General features: G+C 31.9%; 2 protein-coding genes across 2 annotated transcripts; both read right to left on the bottom strand.

The window, feature by feature from the left end:
- Positions 1–90: 90 nt before the first annotated feature.
- Positions 91–9,174, bottom strand: LOC7488053 (uncharacterized). Its single transcript, XM_002322714.4, has 6 exons — positions 8,701–9,174; positions 6,420–7,598; positions 6,198–6,304; positions 6,042–6,115; positions 3,073–3,419; positions 91–1,656 (listed from the first exon to the last, which is right to left on the bottom strand). Exons 1-6 carry the CDS (start codon positions 9,034–9,036, stop codon positions 403–405), a joined length of 3,297 nt encoding a protein of 1,098 aa, XP_002322750.2. The 5' UTR covers positions 9,037–9,174; the 3' UTR covers positions 91–402.
- A 3,427-nt stretch (positions 9,175–12,601) lies between these two features.
- Positions 12,602–14,641, bottom strand: LOC7488051 (40S ribosomal protein S5). The gene is made up of 5 exons (XM_002322712.4): positions 14,476–14,641; positions 14,286–14,394; positions 13,337–13,605; positions 12,976–13,179; positions 12,602–12,849 (listed from the first exon to the last, which is right to left on the bottom strand). The coding sequence occupies exons 2-5, from the start codon at positions 14,379–14,381 to the stop codon at positions 12,795–12,797; spliced, it is 624 nt and encodes a 207-aa protein (XP_002322748.2). The 5' UTR covers positions 14,382–14,394; positions 14,476–14,641; the 3' UTR covers positions 12,602–12,794.
- Between the last annotated feature and the right edge of the window lie 3,034 nt (positions 14,642–17,675).

Here is a 17,675-nt window from a genome sequence, read left to right as displayed (position 1 = left end):
TTAAAAAAAATCAATTCAAGTAATGTGGTCCAACTAAACCAGAAAAGATAAAACTATGAATCCCTAAATAAAAGTTGATACACGTTATAATGAAAATTATATCCTTAAATTTGGTTAGAAAAAGTTGTTTAATCTATTATTTTGAGATTCATTAATTTTTTTATGGTGATAATATTTGTCTTCTTCATAGTACATTGATTGTCTTCTCAATTCATATTACCTGCTGTCCCAACTTCTGACAGAAATTGGCATAGAACTAACAATACGAACACACTAGTATCTGTTATAGATGGATTAGATAGGAACAGGACGGATTTTGAAGCGTTTCTGGTCTGAATGTTCGTAACTGACAAGGGTTATGGGCAGAAATATGAGCCCTCCCTTAAAGCCTCGGTGCTTTCCTCAACCTGACACTGAATCACTACTATCCTTCTGTGCCTGATCTGGTCTTGGAATCTCATGCGTGACGCTGATTCCATGTAAAGAACTACCTTTGAGTGCACTAAGTGCATCTAACCTCGAGTCCCTGTCTTTAATATAACTCAATAATTTGTCTTGAATATCTAAAGAAATAATATCTTTTTCCCTGAGTAGATTTATGAAGCCCTCTGCATTATCCATGTCACCGGAGTCTTTCAGGTGCTGCAAACAGGCAACCCAACTTACAGTGCTGGGTCTGCTCCTTGGTCCAGATAAGACTATCATTTCCTTCATTGCTTCCACCGCCTTTGGAGTTTGATTATGCTGAAGATACCCTTTTGCCAATAAATACCATGTATTTGCATTAGGTTTTGTACCATTTGACATTGTCCTCTGCAGAAGCATTTCAGCCTTCTCCAAAAGACCTTTCCTAGAATAAGCATCGACAAGGAAGTTTGGAATGATGATGTCATCACATAACTTTTGGGATTCCCACTCCTCAAAAATCTTCTCTGCGCTTTCAAGGTCATCAAACTTCAACAGAGAGGTAATGACACTAATATTTTTCCGATTCCCAACATACCTCTTGTGAAGTTCCCAAACCCTCAAGACATCTTCTTTTGTCCCAGTTGTGGCATATTGTGTCATAAGGTAATCATATGGTGTACTTCGTCTTTCTCCAGTAATCAGTCTCTCGCATCTCTTTAGCATTTCCAGAGCTTTGTCCAAAAGCCCAACTTTTGAATAGCCATTTGCCACAGTAGCATAAGTGGCCCAGTCCAAAACAACATTGGGATCAGATTCTATCCTTTTTAGAGTCTTCTCCAGTCCCTCACTGTCAGAAGCAGCTGCATATGAACTTAGACGTATGCAATACGCAAATTTATCAAAAGAAATGCCATTTTCCTCCATTTCTCGCATCAGAGGGTCAAGTTTCTCGGTGTTCCCGGTCTTGTAATAAAGGTTAAGCATGACTGTGAAAACTAAGGGTTTTCTGGCAAAACCCAATTCCCTCATTCTCTGCATCACAGCCTCTGCTTTTTCTACAGATTTTACATAGGCATAGCAGTTGAGAAGTGCACCATAACTCTCAAGTCCTTTTAATTTTGTTGGAATGTTATTGAAATAGTTTTCTACTTGTTCTATCCCATGAACTTTCGAGATCAAGTCCAGCCGCACTGCAACAGCACGTGATGTCAGAGCAAGATATCTTTTGTCAGTCATCCACATCGAAATCTGGGAAAAAATAGTAAGATCCACAAATTAGTAACCCGCATTATAAAATCATAATATCATTAAAAATAAAGATAACATCCAAAATATCATCATTTATCTAACATACATTAGAATCACCAACTTGAATATATTGTTACGTAAGAGAAGCAGAGATGAAGGACATCAAAGAAGCAATGTCAGAATCCCACAGCATCACATGCATATAGAATGTCGAGCATGACAATGCAATTAATTATTAAGTACATTAACTTCAAAGCCTTGTACTACTTGTGTGAATTGGCACAATAATGTTATTCAATGACCATTAGCATGCTGGCTGAAAGCTCATTTATGGCAGAGTTTTACCTGAACATACAACTGAATTCAAACATAAAATCAAGGGGAATATACTAATTTCATTTCTAAATTTTAAAAGGTCACGCTCTCAAATCACAAGAATGTAAAAATAAGAGAAAGATCATATGGTAAGAGACATTCCTACCATAAATAACATACACTAGTCCAAACTTAATTGGACAAAAAATAATTAGAAATTTATGTTAAGGAGTTTATAACAATACATCATGATAAGCTGATTCCTGTTTACCCGAAGAACTTATGTGGTGCAACTTAGATGTAATTTTGATCATAATGAGAACAATACTTCTTTTGAAAAGAAGAAGAAGATGAAGATATTAGTAAAAGGAAGAATTTGTAATAGCATTTTTCTCTTATGGGATACTAAAATAAAAGTAAACACAGAATTGCTTCTCTGAAAATCAGATAAAGTGATGACACTAAAAGCTCCAGTAGAAACCTACTATTTATTTGTGTAAAACCATTTAATAGAAGTGTAGAAATGGGCTTCATGACAATGCTATAAAGAAGTTTTCTAAGTCATCATCTGTTGTTGAAAACATTTGAAAAAAAAAACGACAATACTATAAACAAATTATCTAACTCATAATTCACTTCCTGATAATATTTGAGAAAATCAAAATTTGGGATTTCGTCACTTCTTTTATATATATATATATATATATTGGATTTCTTAACTTCTGGCTACCCATTAATTTGAGTAAAAAACTTGGAGTAACTAGTATGCGAGTAACTTTAATTTTTGAGACCTAAATGGAGTCAAGATTCATAAAAACAAAATCCAATTTACTTCGCAAACATGAAACAACATAAGCATCTTAAAAGCAAAACAGTCATCACTACTCTATAAAAGAAAAAACACTAAAAAAATCATTTTTAATAGTTGCTTAATTCAGGAGACCCACAATGGTATCTCAACAAACAAAAGCAAACCCTTTTCATATCATAAAAAATTATGTGAACCCAAAAAAAAGTTCTCAATCAAATTCATTTCTTTACACTTCAAAGGTTCCAACTTTATAAAAAGAAAAGTTCAAAAAAATTTATGGGATTAAATACCTCAAGAGCATGATGATAACGCCTGTACTGGCGTAACTCCTTGATTAGGGCATGGATTAAATCTTCCCAAATAGTTTCTCCTTCTTGAATCCATTTGTCGAGAACTGGAATCACTGAGACATTGTGGTCTCTGATTCTTGAAAGACGACGTGACAGTCGGTTGAAGGGGCCTTTCCACGGTGGCTCTCTAGATCTTGGGTTTTGTATTTTTGAGTAAAAAAATCGAATGCCCACTACGTTTTTGGGATTCAAGCGACTGATCGTAGAGGATATATAGGCTAATCGAAGGAGATTCATTTGCTGCATAGAATAGCAATAGCAACTGTGAATTTGAGAGAGAAGGGTTCAAGGAGGGTTTTAAAGAAGATAGTGGGCTGGTGATTTTGGCCCAACATGAATGCTATAGTTACAAATGAATATGGGTCTACTTGAGATTATAATTAAAAACAATTTAAGTATTCTTTTTTAAAAAAAATATATTAAAAAAAATTATTTTTATTATTAAAATATCAAAATAATCTAAATATATATATAAAAAATTAATTTAAATTTAAAAAAATTAATTTTTTTAAAAAACACAATTTAATAGGGATATCTTGTATTTCTACGAAATGATAATAAAAAAAAAAATCAAATCATACAAACCGGCACGCCTCGGTCATTTTCCTACCTCAATTTTTGAGAGCCTGATATATATATATATATATATATATATATATTAAAACGATTAACAAGCCAACATATCAAATATCATGTCTATTCAGCCTAGTCAACATGCTAACAGCCCAGAGTTAATTTTTTTTTTTAACATAAAAATATATTTAAATAGTGATAACGGAGTGAAGTTGGGTTAATTTAACTAACTTGTTATACAGGATAATTTAAAAAAAAAATTCAAGGTTCAATAGTCTAATATTAAAGGATAAAATTAAAAAAAATAAAAGTTAAATCAAACTAATTTTTAAAATAAACAATTCTGATTATGAGACCAAAATGACTATATAGAAAACCAAAAACAATTTTTAAATAAAATTCTTAAGTTCTTAACCATCAAAAAACTAAAAAAAAAAATTAATCAAAACAATGAGAACCAAATCTATTATAAAAACTAATTAAAAAAATGAGGGATTTAATAAAAAAAATAGAATAAAAAATAAAAAAAATTGACAAAGAGAAATTGAAACAATGAAAACCAAAATTGAATAAAAAAACAAATGAAATAAAATATTGAGAAACAAAATTGAAAGATAAAACAAATTAAAAAAAGGATTAAAAAAAACAATTAAAACTATAAGAACTAAATCTTGAAAAAAATAAATAAATAAAACGTTGAGGGGTAAAATTAAAAGAAAAAAAACAAGGAAAGAATAAAAAAGCAACAATTAAGAGAATGAATATTATATTTAATATAAAAATAAAACAAAATTAAATGGAAAAAGATGAAACTAAAAAGAAAAAAACAATCTAAAAAAAATCCAAAACAAAGAAGAATCAATAAAAAAGAGGATATAATTGAATTTTTTTCTCCATTATCTTTTATCAAAATAATATAATTTTTACTTTTTAGCTGAATAAAAAATCAAGCAATTAGATAAGGAAAAATCATGTCAATACCCGTTGATTTTTTTTTCCATTATTTTTTTATCAAAATAATTTCATTTTTACTTCCTGCACAATAAAAAATCGAATCCCAGTGACCCTGATTATTCAACCCAACCTGTGATCCGAGACATGATAAGAAATCAACTCTTAAGTCGAGTTTTAAAAACATGATAAAAGAAAATAAGCACTAAATGTGATATGAAAATTTAATAAAATTTAATAATAAAGAATGAAATTGTAAAACAATAATTAATTAAGTAGAGAATTTCAAATAAAATGAATTGTAATTATAAGAATGAGGATAAATAAATAAAAAAACAAATTAAAATCAAAGTATATAGGCAAGCAGCTGTGATGTTGATTGCCCAAGTGTCGTACATCACTGCTGTAGCATGGCATACAAGTTGCCATACCCTTTTCCGTTTTGCATCTTTATACTGCACAGCATTTGATTCTCTAACTAATGTGGGTCCAAGTAAGATTAAGGAATGCTTCTGTTTTTCAAACAAAGATACTGGATATGCCACTCCAATTTAATTGTCAATATTCAATTGAGTAAGGGGAAAAAAAGAGGGGAAATCGATCAGCTTGGTATGCACATCAGTCATCACTGCTATCCTCCTCTGGACTTGAGGACTCCAGGGTGGTGGTGTTTGCATCCAGAGAAAAGCCTTTCAGAGCCCGGTATACATCTAAATATGAGTCCCAATACAGGTCAAAGATCTGTCTTGAATATCTAAAGAAGGAATAAAATTACTGTTATATGCATATAAATTGAAAGTAACACCTTCTGTCTACCTTAATGTTCTCCTAGATGATATAATCCTTGATGGGATGAGTTTAAACCATGATATTGATTGGGATTATGGTATCTGCCCCCAGTTCACACTTATGGACATCTGATACATTTCATTTGACCCCCAGCAAACCATGAAATGCATTTGCTTGCGAGCTAATTCTGAAACAAACCATCTATACAGCACAGAACAAGTAGCTTGATTTGCATTATAACTTGGGCTACAGTAAATGGACTTCCCCAACTAAATCCATGGTCCTCGTGCTAGTTGGAGCTTTCACTTCATAAAGTTCCCTGGAATTCTATCTGATGTCTTCCTCGTTGCGGTTCTATTTGATCTGCAATGGCTGTCACAATCTCTGGCTTTAGTTTCGCTTCAATAGCACTGAAGAATCACAATCCAAATTCGAAGAACATGGTGCATCTGAGATTGTTATCAAATGTGTATTATAATTCAATTATCCTGAACATTGAAAAAGATGATATCCTTGTATCCCGGTTAACAAATTCAACAGCTTCCTCCTGATCTCCTCTTCCAAGTTTTTCAGACAGGCCTACACACTGTCATTACCTGGGGTCCAGCTGTGCCTAGAAACCAGGGTTGCTTTTTGGTCATTTCCGATCGCTATTGAAGAAACCTTATTGCTGAATAAGACCACGAACATGCTTCAGTTTTCCATGTATTTGACATTTGCCTTGTTGATAAGGATTTCCATTTCTAAAAGACCAGGTAAAAGAAATCATTTTTGCAGGATAATGGGAGTTAAGTTCACTCAGGAGTTTACCCAGCAAATCTGCAAGAAGTTGCTTGATCATGGAGCAAATCACTGCTAACTAAAAGACCCAGAAGAAACATCATCCCCCAATTTTTCAGATTTCTGTGTGCCTTTTTTTTCTCTACCTGATTTGCAATAATTGCCAACCCCCTCTGATCTTAGAATTCAAGTTAATTGTTATTCAAAGCACCCAGCACATCTGAGCTTGACTTCGCATTCTTAATGTGATTCAACAATCTTTCTTGAATATCCAAGGAAATAATATCATTATCCCTAAGTAAGTCCATGAAATTCGTCAGTTTCCCCAAATCTCCCTCCACTTTCAAGTACCCCAAACAGTTAGCTAAAATTTCATTGCTTGGCTTCCACATTCGTCCAGAAACCACTACTGCTTTCTTCATTGCTTCCACGGCCTTCAGAGTTTGGCCATTCTGAAGATACCCTGTTGCCAAATGGTACCATGTTTTTGCATTAGGTTCCCCTCCTTTTGATATTGCCCTATCAATTAATGTTTCAGCCTTCTCCACGAGACCTTTTCTCGAATAGGCATCAATAAGGAAGTTTGGAATATGGATATCATAACAAGAATGATTCTGGAACTCCCACTCCTCGAAAATCTTTTCTGCATTTTCAAAGTCATCTAACTTCAATAGAGAGGTTATGATACTAATATATGCCTCTTTGTAAACCTTCTCGTTTTTCTTGTAAAGTTCCCAAATTCTTAAGACTTCATTTGTCTTCCCAGTTGCAGCATATAGGGTGATTAGAGAATCATATGCTGTTCCCCTTCTTTTACCTGTAACTAGTCTCTCAGATTTCTCCAGCATTTCCAGAGCCTTGTCAACAAGTCCAACTTTTATATATCCTTTTGCAGCAGCAGTGTACGAGGTCCAGTCCAAGAAAACGTTGGGATCAGATTCCATTTTTGCCAGAGTCTTCTCAATGCCTACAATGTCAGAAACAGATGCGTATGCACTCAGTTGTATGGAATGTGCAAATTTGTCGCAGCCAATACCATTTTGTTCCATTTCTTGCATCAGACTGTTGATTTTATCAGGGTTTCCAGTCTGATAATAAAAATTAAGGATGACATTGTAAACCAACAATGTGTTGGCAAAACCTAGGCTCTTCATCTCCTGCACGACAGACTCTGCTTTTTCCACCAATTTTGCTTTGGCATAGCAGTTGAGGAGTGCACTATAAACCTTTAGAACTTTTAAGTGTTGTGGAGTGTTATTGAAGAGCTTCTGTGCTTGTTCTATCCCATGAACCTTTGAGATCAAGTCCAGCTGAACGGCTACATCTTGTGATGCAAGTTCAAAGTACCCACTGTCAGTCATCCACGTTGAAATCTGGGAGAATTTTAATCAGACATGCTTGTCAGGAAATGAGATTGTGAAATAATAAAAATATTTTTTTTGAGAAATGAAAGAAAGAATCAGCTAAAAGTTTATCCATCAAGTTAAGTATAATGAACTTATTCCCCACGGCCATAGAAGCTAGAATGCTACCATAGTTGAGCTTTTATGCGTCAATTGCCATGAAAGGCACAACAACAGGAAATAACGTGGAATTAATCCAGCATAAATTGCAAATAAAATTTCAAGCAGAATATCTTGATTGTTTTCTTGAATTAATATTACGATTACACATTACTTCCATAATGATATCCTGTGCTCTATCAATCTGCCTTTTGTAGTCGCACATCAGCAGCATAATTTAACATGCAATATCAAGCCATATTGGTCAGGACTGAAAATGTGTCCAAATATCAGTTCATGGACGCCGCCCACCCCCACTTCATCAACCAAGAAGCATAAGCTCTCCGTGATAAGAGTTTTGCTGTTATAAATCAGCCATAATCAACAAGTCTAGCAGGACCACATCATACCAAGAATGGGCCATTGACAGCAAGCTGATGCTATCACATTTTCGATTCGACTCGGCCTAAAATTAACTATCAGCACCACCACCACCACCAAAACTTGTAGGAAAGCAGTAGTTGCTCTACCTAATAGGCAACGGTAGTGAGTTCCAAATGTGTTGCTTGTGGGATGAACATACTTGGAGTTGATTGAACACAATAACACAACGTGACATTACCCAGAGATACCTTAAAACCAACACAAGACGAACAACCTCCCCCCCCCCCCCCCCCCCCAAAAAAAAAAAAAAAAAAAAACTCAAAATTGAGATTATAAGACTTGTTTTTCAAATAAATCAATAATTAGACATTTGGGGCCAAATCAAAAACTTCAGACAATATGTTTCTGTCCTTCATTGTCCTCTTCTCGGTACCCCAAATACAAAAACAGAAAGCTATATAAAAAATAGCAAACACTCATTAAGCAATCAAATTGGTTGTTCTCAAGAACCCACTGGGTTCAATCAAAACCAATTTCAGTATGCACGCATCACACACACACACACACACACACAAACATATATATATACCTCAAGAGCATGAGCATATCGTTTGTGGAACCGGAGCTCCTTGATGAATTCACGGAGCTGATTTTTGTTGACGGGTTGTCCTTCAAGGACCCAGTGATTGAGAAATAGTGAAATGGTGATCCTTTGATCTGCAAGTGACGATATTCTGTTGTACAGCACGTTCATTGCATCTGTCCATGGCTTTTTTGTTCTTCCAGTTGGGGTTGTCGAGTACGAACGATTAATGATAAGTGGCTGTCTTCGAGGACCCATTACAGTGTTTCTGATGATCCTGTGGTGCAGTGTTTTTACGGTTAATGGAACAAGTTTCATCGTCTTGAAGACTGACATGGACATGGCTAGCTAGAGGAAGAGAGGGAGAGAGTGAGCCTGGTTTTTAATGAATTATTCATTATTTTTGAGGTGAGTGAGGTGTTAAAGGTGTCTGCCATCGTTAAGATCAAGAAGAAATCTACGAGGGCTCTTGATTTTACTATTCATCCCCTCACAAGTCTTTGTGAATTCGTACAGTGACCTTTTTTTTCTTTTAATTTTTTTATCAATTTTTTTTATTTAGTTATTAGATATTGTATTTATTAGTGTTTGAATTTCCTTATTTGTTCTGATTTAATTTTAATAGGTTATCATGTTCTTTAAAAAGTGTCATTGGTGTTCGTTTTACAAAATAAATCAACATTATTATTTAGAACAGATCGAGAGTTAGGGAACTAAAATTAAAAAGGATAAAAGATAAATAGCATTTTTTTTTAAAGAAATCCAGACCTTCATTTTGTTTATTTCTAAGTTCAAAAAACAAAATTATCAAAACCGGTGCAAACAAAAAAAATAAAGTTGATTGGTCAAATTTCATTTATAAAATTAATTAAATTTAATATCAAAATATTCCCCTTAATAAAAGCGATGAAATTAAGGTGTTTTCAAGGTTTTATATTATAATAAAAATAGATCAAAGTTTTTTTTTCATTGTGTTATTCTGCTTATATGAGTTTTATTTTTTATTATAGGATTGGTTTGTTGAGGTTATAATAATGTTTTCCAAGTGTTTTTAAGTGAAAGTATATTCTTTTAAAAAATTAAATTTTTAAATAAAAAATACCAAGTTTAATTTTTCAACCATTTTTGTGGTGGTTGGAAACTTGATAGGCAAGCAGATGCGTTATTTATTTTTATTTAAAAATAAAATTGAGACACAAGACAAGTTTTTTATTCTTTTCAGAAATTAAAAAAATAAAATGTTGGGCACGCGGGTCTGGCCTTGCAGACCCACATGCTGCTTTTTTGTTTAGTGAAGTTAGGTTTGTCGGGCTACCTAGGCTCAAGCGCCTAGTCCTTTTTTTTTAACTTTTATCTTTTTTTTTGTTTAAATTTAGATTAATTAAAATAGATTAGTTAAATATTTTTGCGGCTTGCCCGATTGACGAGTATTAAATTTTAATTTAAATAAATTGAAATTAATTAATAAAAAAATTGTGTTGTTTTTTAATAAAATATCATTTAATTTTGATTTAATTTCCAAATAAAATTATAATACTTAAAAAAAATGGGTTTATGGAGGGACTTGAAATTATAATATTTAATTTTCAAAAAGACTAGTTAGATTTGGTTTATCTTCTAGTCCTTGAAATTTAATAGAAAAAAGAGGGTCATTGAAAATAAGAAGGAGAGAGAAATTAATCGATGAACTATATTTCAACCTCTAAAAAAGCTAATTTTAATGTTACTTTTGACAAAAGCAGATTTATTGATGATATCCCAATATATATATATATATATATATATATATATATATATGGAATTAAGAATTCTTGATTGGTTTGGTTTAATCTTTTGTTTTTCAACACGTTTAAGTGTGTTTTGAAATTTATAAATGAGTTTATAGAAGGGTTGGGCAACGAGTGTTTTGATATAAAAAATGAATAGATGATGTGTTTTATACCCGTTTAAAGAAAAAAAACCAAACCAACCAGGTGTATGAACTTGGCCTTCTAAGTGCCTGCCATGCGTGCATTGGTTGAAAAGCAAGGCCCACGCCTCGATTGTCTATATATACATATTTGAGTTGCATTTAAGCAATTATCTTGTTATGATTATTTTAAAAAAATTAGGGTTTTTTTTAATAATAATATTATCGATTACTTTATGAATAAATTATATATTGGTCCAGGTATAATTTTTAAAATATTAGCTCATTAGTATTTAGTGAGAATAAAATATTTATTTTTTATTTTTATATATTTTTTTCACATTTATTTTTCTTAGATTTCTTTGTAGAAATGATCCATTAACAATTTTTTTAATTTTTTAATTAAAATTTGCTTTCACAATTACAATAAGTTTTTTTTAAAAGTAATTTTTATCGTATTTTTTTTATCAAAATAGAAAAGAAATAAAAAAAATAAGAATATTGAGTTTTTAATTAAAAATATAGTTTTTCTTTTCTTTTTTAGTGAAAATAATTATATTTTTGCAAAAGCATTTTCTAATTGTTGTTTTTTTTTTTTATCTATGAACCAAGATGCTAACAAAAAATATATTTTATTTTCAAAATAAAACAAATTACATTAATTAGAAAAACAAGCCTGGCAATGAAAATAACATTTTGTTAATGGTGATTTTGTTAATCAGGGACTTGAATTAATGTTTTGTTAGGAAATTTTATCTTATTCTCATTTAATTTTTATTTTATTAGTAATGAAATTCTTTTAAGAATATTGGAGAATATATTTCCATGAAATTGATAGTTTATTATTGCAATTTTTTCAATTTATCTTATATCATCCTCTATTTTTTATTATATTATTAAATTAATCAAATTGACTTGATATAAGTTTTAGATTTTTTTTGCTTCTTTAAAACCCTACCATCACTTGAATATCTTTTTTTACTACCAATCTAGTTATAAACTAGAAATGTAGCATTATCATTAGTAAATCTTGGAGACTTTGTATATTAATTATGACAATGAAGATTTCATCATAAAAATAATTAAAAATTAAAAATAAATACTATAGTTAGATGAAAGAGTTCTAAATACTTGTTAACAGGACTCATCTGAAAATCAAAACTTGCCAGGAGTCATCAAATTTAACCTTTATAAAAATACTAGCACAACACATTTTCCATAATCGCTTGCCGATTGAGATCCAGTGCCCCGAAAAAATAACCGTCTGGAGAGGACAATGTGGGCTATAATTTAGAATCATTCAACGAAGGTCCATGGGATGTGAAAAATAACCTCGCAGTACAGTAGAATTCTGATAATCAAGCAGCATCGTACCTTTTCACAATTATAATCTCATGCTCCATTTACCAACTTCCATCAGATCGAATGCCTCTAATAATATCAATTGGCATGATCCTTCGGCAAATTACAGTCAATTAAGAACGGCAAATTCTGACACCATAAACGTAATGACAGAGCAGCGAGATTAACCAGGGTAGAGACTTTCCAAACTTCTCCAATTCTTCTACCCTTAAAAGTCATTGAAGCCACTCATCTGTCCTCCATCCAGAAACATCCCTTGTCCTCCAAAAGGGAGAGAAGAGAGGCCATTGCTGGTCCTTGCTAAAGTGTGTTAAGTATGAAATCCTTGACCAAATAGTTCAACAAAATAATATTTATAGGTAAACACCCTAGCATTGTTGGCGGTATCCAGAGTTAAAGTCCTACAGGCTACAGCCGAGCTTGGCAATGTTATCATAAGTAAAGTAAAACGCCGGATTTTCAAATCAGCAGTTGAACTAAGAAAGGAAGGGTTTGGAATTCAAAGGGTGTAAAACAAAGGCCTACACTCGGGAGACACATTAACAAGGCAGTATCCTAAGATAACCAGACCCGTTTAGCTGAAAGAAGATTAGAGATAAACAACCAGCCATCGAATAAAACCAAAAACCCAGCGAGTAAAGAGTAATGGAACTGAAGTTACTACATTCTTAACATTATAATGGAACTCCATACATAAAAAGAGTTACTCCTGCCGTCGTACAACAAACAAAACATAAGTATCATGTCTTGGCTGAAGATTTAAAACAAACAAAAGACAAAAATTGTCCGAAAATAACAAAACTCCCTTCCACCATTCTGAAAGAATTCCTCAACGGTTGGCCTTAGCAACTCTTTCAATCTCATCTTTCTTCTTAATGGCATAGCTGAAGATAAAAAAAAAAAAAAAAAACTACTCAATAATGGCATAGCTGAAGGGAAAAAAACTACTCGGTAAAAATACAGAAAAGCAATTATCAAAGAAAAAACAATCAAGGAGAAAGGAAAACCACCTGTTTGAGGAACCCTTGGCTGCATTGATAAGTTCATCAGCCAAGCATTCAGCTATGGTCTTGATGTTCCTGAAAGCTGCCTCACGAGCACCAGTGGTAAGGAGATACAAGGCCTGGTTTACACGCCTAAGAGGTGAAATATCAACAGCCTGACGTCTGACAACACCAGCTGAGCCAATACGAGTGGCATCTTCACGAGGCCCACTGTTATAAACCAACAAAAAAGTTGTGAGATTAACAGAAAGGGAGCAATAACGGAAAAATACCATGTCAAGATAAGAACACAATAAATACTAATCTTCCGCTGATAACTAACAGTGACCAATCTATAAGAAACAAAACTATGTACTTGATCACAGACCTGTTGACCACAGCATCAACAATAACTTGGATTGGGTTCTGATCAGTCAAAAGATGAATGATCTCCATGGCATGTTTGACAATGGTCACAGCCTTCAATTTTTTCCCATTGTTTCTGCCGTGCATCTGAAGAGAGTTTGTGAGCCTCTCAACAATTGGGCACTGGGCCTTCCTGAAACGCTTGACAGAGTATCTTCCAGCTGTATGGGGGACATATGTTGCGTGCTTAACTTGGACTCCAACATAGTCAGCAAGAGAAATGTCATTTACCTGACCACCAAAATAACATCAAACCAAATCCAAATTTAAGGAGTAGCATTATACAGCCCAATAATTTATAAGGCAATTTCTAAGATGTTTAATCTATCAATTTCAGAGATCCCAATGGCACCCATCAGTTCCAAATATCATGAATGAATTAGCCATCAACTTAAGACGCAAATACTGATCAGAATGACCGAGACTAACTACTCAACAAACAAAGCCATGAAATAGACAAGCTAAGATTTTAAAGACTATGAAAATATGTACACTTCAGATCCAATTAGCTACAAAAACAACTAACCCACAGGAACCATCATCACTAACTAAAAGTCAACCAACTTCACCTGCCGCTCTACACACCATAAAAACCACAAAAACGTTACATGATTCCCCAACTATGAAAACTTTTAGTACAATTTTTTTATTTAATCTCATCAGTCTACCAAGGATTCTTCTATTAATCCAATACACAAGAAAACAAAAGCAAAAACAATAGAAAACAATCACAAATCTCTTCAAATTTTACTACTTAAGAGATCACATTCACTAGGCAGTAAGCCCAACACGACCAAACATTCAAATCCTAGAAAAGATAGGTCAAATATAATTACTTAATAAATCAACCACGAATCGAATTACAGATCAGTTAATGGTGAGCCTGTTAGGGAAAAAGGAAGGAAAAATACATTAATATCATCGAAAGACCAGCGATTGAAGAGCTTGACATCGTAGATAGCCTGGTTAGCTTCTGGGTTTGGTGGAGCCACCACAGCTTCTGCCATCTTTGCTGGTTACCTGCACAAACAAATACGTTCATAGAGGAAACACTGTTTGTTATACTTTAAGAGATAGAGAAAGAGACTGTGAGTTGCAGACCTGGAAATCGAAGAGATAGAGAGGCAAGCGGCACTGAGCTCTCGGTGCTGGGGATTAAAGAAAAGCTAGAACGACCAAGGCTTTTAGCTATATATAGCGGCTTCGAAATGGAATTAGGGTTTTGGTCAGACGTGAAAGCGGGTGTGGGTTGAGGTATCTTGGGCCCTAGCTTGTTGGGCTTCTTCTTTTTATTTAATTAACTGGTTTAGTTATTTAACCTTATTGCTAAAAAATAATTTTTTAAAAAATAAATTTTGAGAAAGTAAATTATTTTTTGATATTTGTTATTGTAATAAAAAATAAATTGGAAAATACTTTCCAGTATTTGGTTATGTCATGGAAAATGAGCTGAAAAATAACTTATTAATGTTTTATTTTTTTAAAATTTATTAAAATAATAAGGAACAAATCTTACAAATTAAAAAGTTGAATGATAATGAAATTGAAATAAAAATATAATTTCATAAATTATCTCAAATAAAATAAATAATAATAAAAATAATAGAGATCAAATCTAAAAAATAAAAAAAGTGAAAGATGAAGAAATTAAAATAATAATAATTAACATTTCATAAATTATTTCAAATAAAATAAATAGTAATAAAAAAAATAAGGACCAAATTTGATAGATAAAAAATTTCAATTAAAAAATGATAAGGGAAAAGCAAATAACAATTATAAAAATAAAAATCAAAGTTAATATAAAAATTAAATTCTAAGGGATGAAATGAAAAACAAATATTCAAAATAAAATATATATAGAAATCAAAAGTTTGAGGACCAAATTTGATATAAGCAGCAAATAATATGACATTTTTAAATTTTTCACAACTTTCGGAAAGTGTTTTCCGTCCAAAATAAAAGGAAAACACTTTCCTGAAAACCAAGCCAAGTTTTTCTTTGACTGAAAAGTGTTTTCCGTTGATCAACTTTTCTAATGACAAATAAACACATGAAAGTTTGAAAAGTGATTTTCTGAAAACCACGTTTCGAGAAACAAACGCAACCTTAGTAATTAATATCAAAGAAAGATAACATTTAAGTAATATTGATAAATTAGGTGAAGGCGCGAAAAGAGAGGGATTCGAACTCTCTGTAAACAAAAGTCTACATAATGTTCCAATGTTATCCTTTAAATCACCCGGGTAAAATGGAAAAACACCTACATTAAGAATTGAACTTTCAACATAAAAATCACCCATCTCCCCAGCCATGTGGAATTGTTGTTCACTTAAAACAAATATTATTTATTGGTTTATTGGCTCGTGCTTCGCTCCATGTTAACTAAATTTTTTAAGAAGTTAAAAAAATTAAGAGCGCGAATAATTTTTTGATTGTATAAACCTGACATAATAAGTCAATCTTGAAATCTCACAACCTAACTCTTTACTTAACTCGAGTTTCAAACTGTATCATGCGTAAGTTGATCCGAATTAAATTGATTGATTTCATTGATCAAAATACAATCTTGATAACTAGTAAAAACATGGTTTAATTAAAGATAATAATTTTTTTCACAAAAAACTATTGAGATTATGACAAATTACATTGATCTTAGTCCTAAGCAAATCGTGTTATGGACTCCATTGAATTTAATAATTTGTTTTTTATAAAATATTTTTTTAATTATATGATAAAAATACATGGTAAAAAAATTAAACACCAACCTAAAAATAAAAACTTACTTGAGATAGTGATAATCCTAAAGAAAGAAAAAAAAAATCATGCAGTTTATTTCTTAACCAATCCAGTATTAAAAGATAAAATCGAGAAAAAACTATTAAAAACAATTAACAAACCAAAAACCAAAAAAACATATCCAGCTAGTGGGTGAGCTCGTTAAACATATAAACCGGGTAACTAGGACTAGCACGTCAAACTTGTGAACCGGGTTATAGATTCGAGTAGGATTATAATTTTTTTTCACGACTATTTGTTTTTCTATTTAACTACATGATAATATATATATATATATACACACACCATCGTAAAATAAAATACCAACTTAATACTAAGATGATATAAAAAATTAAGTGACAAATGATAATCAAGATATTTAACATTGCTATATGAGTAATTTACTTTGTAGTGTTTAATGAATTTCTCTATCAAAATAAAATTTGTAATAGATATTGTCACACACATAAAATTTATTAAATAAAAATAAAAATGCAAGGCTGCACACATTAAAAATTTTATATAAAAATCAATATTAAAAAAACACAAATTTAATCTGTATAAAAAATTAAGAAAAAATAATTCATGAATCCTACTTGTATCTTTAAAAATTAAATACACTCAATATCATTAAAAAAATCATCACAAACTAATTAAAACATAAACCCAAATTTTATTTGTAAAAAAAATCAACTAATGCACTATTTTTTTTAAATAATAATAATAATAAAAAAATCAGACCAAGCGTTGCTAGGCCTGGTAAGCCAGGCCTAGCGTATAACCCAATCAAGCAACAGCCTGCGCGTGGGCCTGCAAGGCTAGACCCAATCACGTGGGCCTATATTCTTTTTAAGTTTAATGGGTGGACGACACGTGCATCAAGAAAAAAAAAGGACGCGTCGCCTGCATCAGTAGACGACGCGTTATCTGTTCATCCCAAAACAATGGCAAAAAAAAAAAACAGGGTCTTTTGTTTTTTACTGAAAAACTCGTTTTCAACCTATTTTTGGCTTAAAGCACCTAGGAAACACTCTAGAGACCATATTAAATCAATCCATGGCTACGGAAAAAAAATAAAAAACCACCCTAAAATAGAACCATTTGACATAAAAAAATCATTTTGGTGGCTGGATTTCTCAGCAACGGATACTTTCCCTCTCCAAGCTAAAAAAAGATTGAAAAATAAGTAAAATGAAGTTCGGTATCAAAATTGAATTTTGTAAAATACAAGGGACTAGTCATTTAGTAGTTAAAAAATAGGGGACTCAAATGAATTTTTGACCAAAACTTTTAATTTGCCACCTATATTACCTGCTTTTTTCACTTTATTTTCTTTTCTTTCAATCTAACCCTTATTTAAAAAAAAAATACAAGTGAACTCTAATTTGATCTCAAAAGGGCTCAATTGTGTCCAAAAAAAAAGAATTAAATTGAATTTTTTTAAATATTGTACTATTATAATCCACAATAAAATAATATATTAGAAAAAACAATATTTTTTTGAGCAGTAAAAACACTAAATA

The sequence above is a fragment of the Populus trichocarpa genome, chromosome 16, assembly GCF_000002775.5.
Source record: "Populus trichocarpa isolate Nisqually-1 chromosome 16, P.trichocarpa_v4.1, whole genome shotgun sequence".
Classification (NCBI taxonomy): Eukaryota; Viridiplantae; Streptophyta; class Magnoliopsida; order Malpighiales; family Salicaceae; genus Populus; species Populus trichocarpa.
Note: the sequence above shows the minus strand (reverse complement) of the source record. Positions and strands in the feature narration are given on the sequence as shown.

Bases quoted from the DNA above. Each gene is read 5' to 3' on its own strand.
- LOC7488053 (XM_002322714.4), bottom strand. From the start codon at position 9,036: ATGTCCATGTCAGTCTTCAAGACGATGAAACTTGTTCCATTAACCGTA. The intron at 7,599-8,700 runs GTATATATATAT...AAATTCTCCCAG, and splicing joins GATATGCTCATGCTCTTGAG to ATTTCAACGTGGATGACTGA. The intron at 6,305-6,419 runs TAACTTGAATTC...TGGGTCTTTTAG, and splicing joins TGGGTGCTTTGAATAACAAT to TTAGCAGTGATTTGCTCCAT.
- LOC7488051 (XM_002322712.4), bottom strand. From the start codon at position 14,381: ATGGCAGAAGCTGTGGTGGCTCCACCAAACCCAGAAGCTAACCAGGCT. The intron at 13,180-13,336 runs GTCTGTGATCAA...GGTTTATAACAG, and splicing joins GTTGATGCTGTGGTCAACAG to TGGGCCTCGTGAAGATGCCA. The intron at 12,850-12,975 runs GTGGTTTTCCTT...TTTTATCTTCAG, and splicing joins GCCAAGGGTTCCTCAAACAG to CTATGCCATTAAGAAGAAAG.